The sequence below is a fragment of the Molossus molossus genome, unplaced genomic scaffold, assembly GCF_014108415.1.
Source record: "Molossus molossus isolate mMolMol1 unplaced genomic scaffold, mMolMol1.p scaffold_m16_p_19, whole genome shotgun sequence".
Lineage (NCBI taxonomy): Eukaryota > Metazoa > Chordata > Mammalia > Chiroptera > Molossidae > Molossus > Molossus molossus.
In genome coordinates this window covers 55,848,684-55,854,943 of record NW_023425354.1, presented here as the reverse complement: position 1 = coordinate 55,854,943, position 6,260 = coordinate 55,848,684, and the positions used below count along the sequence as shown (strand labels likewise).

At 48.9% G+C, this 6,260-nt stretch overlaps 1 protein-coding gene across 1 annotated transcript; it reads left to right on the top strand.

Moving 5' to 3' along the window:
• Positions 1–2,539: 2,539 nt before the first annotated feature.
• LOC118634910 (zinc finger and BTB domain-containing protein 16-like) lies at positions 2,540–3,912 on the top strand. Its single transcript, XM_036269718.1, is given in 2 exon segments — positions 2,540–3,371; positions 3,374–3,912. Coding segments are annotated over 2 exon segments (1,362 nt in total). The 5' UTR covers positions 2,540–2,548.
• The last annotated feature ends 2,348 nt before the right edge of the window (positions 3,913–6,260 follow it).

Here is a 6,260-nt window from a genome sequence, read left to right as displayed (position 1 = left end):
ACTGGTCCCTTTTGGAAATTCCCAGGCTACCACTCATACCAATGAGAGCTTGATGTGACTGTTCTCCAGGGGTCTTTCTCAGGGCTCAGGCTTGGCCCAGTGGTAACATTTTTACACGACCTTTCTCCATGGCATAACCTTATTACACATCATGGTAGATATGTTTTGGGAGAGGTAAAGCAGGAAGTCTCTGCTTTCATTACCTGAGGTGGAAATTGAGTCCCAGAGTGGAGACACTTGAACCCTGGAAAACTCACTCTCATGGCCAGTAGAGGGCAGGACACTGGAGATGATACCCTATGACACAATGCCCCTGCCTTGGGTTGCCAGGGCAGTATTGCTCCTTTTCTGGGATCAGCTGTTCTCCTTCTGCACCAACATTCCTAATTCCCAGCAGCCTGGTCCCACACAGCTCATGGGAAAGATCAGGCTGAATCACCTGCCCAGTGTCTTGACCCTGGGGCGCTGAGCCACAGCAGGGAGCTGTAGGAGGCAGAGCAGAGGGCTGGGCAGGGAGCTAGGCTGGGGTTTGCTGGGCACTTCTCATTCTTGGGAGGTCCAGCCACGGGGAGGAAAAGTGTGTCAGTCTCCTGCATAGAAACCCAAGGATAGGACCCTGCATTAGGGACTGGAGGAGAGAAGCCCTGCCCAGGAGGCTCCTCCTCCAATGCGGAGCAGCCACTGCCATCTGTTCCCACTCATTTAACTTCTCACACATGGCCCTGGCCGGTTTGGCTCAGCGGTTAGAGCGTCGGCCTGGGGTCCAGAGAGACCCGGGTTCGGTTCCCGCTAAGGGCACATACCTCTGTTGCAGTTTGTCCCCAGCCCTGGTTGGTCGTGCCGGTGGCAGCCACTGGATGTGTCCCTTTCACATTGATGTTTCTCTCTCACTCTCTCTCTGTTCCTCTCTCTCCCTCCCACTCTACCTGGGCAAAAATTGGAAAAATGTCCTCGGGTGAGGATAAAAAAAAAAAAAAAAAAAAAAGTTCTAACACATGGATCCCAGTGATTATCTGATTCTTTCTTTCTTTCTTTCTTTCTTTCTTTCTTTCTTTCTTTCTTTCTTTCTTTCTTTCTTCCTTCCTTCCTTCCTTCCTTCCTTCCTTCCTTCCTTCCTTCCTTCCTTCCTTCTTTCTTTCTTTCTTTCTTTCTTTCTTTCTTTCTTTCTTTCTTTCTAGAGAGGAAGGAAGAGGAAAAGAGAGAGAGAAACATCGATGAAAGAGAACATCGATTGGCTGCCTCCTGCATGCCCCTACTGGCGATTGGGTCCACAACCTGGGCATGTGCTCTGACTGGAAATGGAACCGACGATCTCTTGGTGGATGGGTGGATGGCTCAACCACCGAGCCACACCAGCCAGGTGATTATTCGGTTTCTTTACCAAAGATTGAAGCCCACATCTGGGATGTGTGACTTGTGCTCAGAGTCCAGTGAAGAAAGGTGGTCAGGTGAACGTGAAGACCTCTCCAAGGAAGATAACTCAGTGCCCTGACCTAGTGTGTGATGCTACACTGGGCTCTCACACATAGGGAACTGTTGATTCTGCAGCCACCTCATAAGATTAGATCCCTGTCCATGTTGCTCAGAGAGGAACCTGACTCAGAGAGAGGCCAAGTGATGTCATGTCACAGAGGTGTGCCCATGTGTTAGCTCTCCCTCTGGGGTTGGTGTGCATGCTCATGTGTGCACACACACAGTTCAGATTTTGGATGACGTACACAAAAATTTCGGGGCATCAATGCGTGAAAGTGACCCAAGCTAGTGTGTGGGTCATATGTGTGTGTTCCTGTTAGTACCTAAAAATGGGATCAGGTTCTGTCTGTCTGTCCTTTGCAACCCTGAGAAGAGTAGAAAGACAGAAGCCCAGGAAGACACGGGCTGATGGTGGGAGGATGGGCCTGAAGGAGGAGAGCCCTTACCCATAGAGTTCTGTGGGCCAGACTGCTGGCTGCTAGCCCCAGCTGGGGTTGACCTTCCTCTTGGGGCTACCACAGGGAAGCAGGGTTTAAAAAAATTGTTTTGAAGATGAAGTTAGCTGCACAGGGCGTTGAGAGTGAAATTAAGGGCTTAAATTGAGGAAAGGAAGGGGTTCAGGTCTCACTGATTTTCAGTCAGTGCTGAGCACCTGCTCATGACATGTTGGAGTTGCCCACGGTCCGCTCTTAGACGCACAGAAGGACCAGAACTCAAACAGCCCCACCGTAATTTTTATTTTACTTCATCTAACAGCGAATTAGGCGTATGTTACGGCAGAAATTTGTCTTTGTTCTCACGCGTGAGTTTGTAAAGGCAGACTCTTAGATTTCTAGGAAGCCCTCTTCTCCCCATTAAAATATTGCTGATTGAATGAGTGCGGGGTGCTGCGTTGTATTGTTTGAATTCTTACTTTTAGGGACGCTGACTAATCTACCCTTTGTTCTGTTATCTCCTATACCTCTTACCCCTTTCTCCCCTCTAGCCCTCTCCACTGGCCTAGGAAACCCACCCTGCCCCACCATGTTGAGCCCGGAAGAAAAGAGAGCCCCGTGCCTAAGCTGTGGAGAGCACCATGGATCCAACGAAGATGGGCATGATCCAGCTGCAGAACCCCAGCCACCCCACAGGGCTGCTGTGCAAGGCCAACCAGATGCGGCTGGCCGGGACGCTGTGTGATGTGGTCATCATGGTGGACAGCCAGGAGTTCCACGCCCACCGGACTGTGCTGGCCTGCACCAGCAAGATGTTTGAGATCCTGTTCCTCCGCAACAGCCAGCACTGTACTCTGGACTTCCTCTTGCCAAAGACTTTCCAGCAGATCCTGGAGTATGCGTACACGACCACGCTGCAAGCCAAGGCAGAGGACCTGGATGACCTGCTGTATGCGGCCGAGAAATTGGAGATTGAGTACCTGGAGGAGCAGTGCCTGAAGATCCTGGAGACCATCCAGGCCACAGATGACAATGACACAGAGGCCACCATGGCGGATGGTGGGGTGGAGGAGGAAGAGGACCGGAAGGCTCGGTACCTCAAGAACATCTTCATCTTGAAGCATTCCAGCGAGGAGAGTGGGTACACCAGTGTGGCTGCGCAGAGCCTGCCCAGGCCCCTGGCGGACCAGAGCCCATCAGACTCCACCTCATTTGGTCTTTCAGCAATGAGTCCCACCAAGGCTGCAGTGGACAGTTTGATGACCATAGGACAGTCTCTCCTGCAGGGAACTATTCAGCCGTCTGCAGGGCCTGAGGAGCTGACTCTGGCTGGGGGTGGGCGGCGCCCTGGGATGGCTGAGGTGAAGACAGAGATGATGCAGGTGGATGACATGCCCAGCCAGGACAGCCCTGGGCCAGCCGAGTCCAGCATTTCAGGTGGCCTGGGGGACAAGGTCAAGGAAAGGACAAAGAGGGGCCCAGGACCCCAACTGAAAGCAGTGTGATTACCAGTGCGAGGGAGCTGCACTATTGGCGTGAGGGGAGCACTGAGCAGCTGCCAACCCCTGCCAAGGCTGGCCAGGGTCCCCCAGGCTGACCAGAGCACCTGGCGCCCACAGCAGAGAAACATCTGGGCATCTACTCTGTGCTGCCAAACCACAAGGCTGAGGCTGTGCAGAACATGCCATCTTTGATGTCCTTTGGCCTCCATGTGCAGCCTGCTCTAGCTGTCTCCATGGACTTCAGCACCTATGGGGGTCTTCTGCCACAGGGCTTCATTCAGAGGGAGTTGTTCAGCAAGCTGGGTGAGCTGGCTGTGGGCATGAAGTTGGAGAGCCGGGCCATCGTGGAGCAGTGCAGTGTGTGTGGGGTGGATCTTCCTGACAACGAGGCCATGGAGCAGCACTGGGAGGACCCACACTGGTCCTGCCTCACACCCCAGCCCATGCTCCTGGCCCTGGCAGCCTGCCTCCATACCTGGCTGCTCCTGAGTCTTGGGGCCTGATTCCCTGTCCTCCCTGCTGTTTGTGAGAATCCACTTGTTTCTAAGTCCTGGGGCTGGGGTTAATTTTTCAGGTGTGGTGAGGGACCTAGGGTCTTTCCTAAGCATTGGTGAACTCCTGGGCCCAGCTTCTTACTAGGCTCCTTCCTCTCTCTGCTTTCAGCCTCCCATTTGCTTGGTCCACTGTTGGATCAAGGAAGCAAAAAAACACCCAATCAGAAAAGCAAAAAGAATCCAAAAAAATGAAGATAGTGTAAGGAGCCTCTGGGACAACTTCAAGCGTGCCAACATTTGCATCTTGGGGGGTGCCAGAAGGAGAAGACAGAGAACAAGAAATTAAAAACCTGTTTGAAACAATAGTGGCAGAAAACTTTCCTAACTTGGTGAAGGAAACAAACATACAAGTTCAGGAAGCACAGAAAGTCCCAAACAAGACGAATCCCAAGAGGTCCACACCAAGACACATCATCATCAAAATGCAAAAGGTTCAAGACAAAGAGAGAATCTTAAAAGCAGCAGGAGAAAAGCAGTTAGTTGCCTACAAGGGAGTTCCCATAAGGCTGTCAGCTGATTTCTCAAAAGAAACTTTGTAGGCCAGAAGGGAGTGGCAACAAATATTCAGAGTGATGAAAAGCAAAAACCTACAACCAAGATTTCTCTATCCTGCAAAGCTGTCATTTAGAACCAATGGCCATATAAAGAGTTTCCCAGACAAGAAAAAGTTAAAGGAGTTTATCACCACCAAATTGTTATTATATGAAATGATGAAGGGTCTTTTTGAATAAAAAAGACAAAATATATGAACAAACAAAATGGCAATGAAAACATATCTATCGACAATGGAATCTACAAATAAAATGAACAAGCAGATCAGAAACATTCTCATAGATGCAAAGAACATTTTGTTGGTTGCCAGATGGGAGGGGGGTTGGTGGAATGAGTGAAAAAGGTGAAGGGATTAAGAAGTACAAATTCATTGCTAGACTGAGAAACCTCAAAGGGAAAGGGAAAGGGGTTGGTCGGGGTCATGCAAGAAATAAACCAAAGAACTTATATGCATAAGCAATGGACACAGACAATAGTGTGGGAAAAGGCAGGAGGGGGGTGGGAATGGGGAGGAGGTGGTCAATGGGGGGAAAATTAGGAACATCTATAGTATATTTAACAATAAAGATTTAAAAAAAAAAAGTTTCCAATGATGGATCCAATGCCTTTTTCTCCTGTACATAATGCACAAAATTTTCCCAAGTTTTGGGTACACTACCTGCAAACAATTGTAAGACAATCTGACCAACTCACTTGCCTTCAGTATCTATGTCAAGACTCAGGCATCACTAGGGTTGGAAGGCTTAGCTCGGGCAGAATGGTGTGACATTTTCACTTGTAGACACATTTAGAAGTGGGTTCAGAGCACCTCCAGTGGGTTTAGAAGTGGCCACCCAGAAGCTCAAGGTTACCTTCCAGGATGGAGCCCAGCCTACTCCTCCCTGTACCACTGGCTGCTGGAAGCACATCTCATACTTCTCCTCCTCTCGGCTCTACCTCTCAGCCTCTCAAGCTTTCTTCAGCCTCTGATCCTCAGAAACCATGTCTAGCAAGTCCACCACAGAAGCCAAAGCAGCAGCCCCCATGGCTTCAGTGGCAGCTTAATCAAGGTTCCTGGGCTCTGCCACTCTAGCTTCAGCAGCACCTTTGTGTGCTGCTCCAGGGGCTGTTTTTAGTTGAAAGAACAATTGACTGATAAACAATTATTATTTAGACTTTACTATTTGCCAGACATTTTCTGAAAAAAAAATAAATGAAGTAAGCCTATCCCTATTAGGAAAACAACTGATGATAGTTGTTGCTCATTATAATGTTTGTTTAAAAAAAATTAATTTAGGAAAAGTTATATCTGCCATAGTGAGCTCAATAGCTTCCCCAAATGCAAACTAGACTAAAAATTTTTAATGTCAAAAAGATAAAAGGTTACCATACCCAATGATATGGTATCAGATTTCACATTGCAACTGCCTTTAAGAAACTACCATTTTTTGCCCTGGCTGCTTTGGCTCAGCAGTTAGAGTGTCGACCCATAGACCAAAGAGTCATGGATTGAATTAAGTCAATGGCATGTATGTCGGTTGTGGTTTGGTCTCCAGCCCTGGCCGGGGTCATGCAGGAGGAAATGAGTTGATGTGTCACTCTCACACCAATGTTTCTCTCTCTCTCTCCTTCTCTTTTTCCTCCTCTCTCTCCCTCCCTTCCTCCCTCTCTCCCACCCTGCCTGAAGATAATTGGGAAAATATCCTCAGGTGAGGATTAAAAAAACAAACAAACAAACTACCATTTCTCAAGTTTGATATTGTATA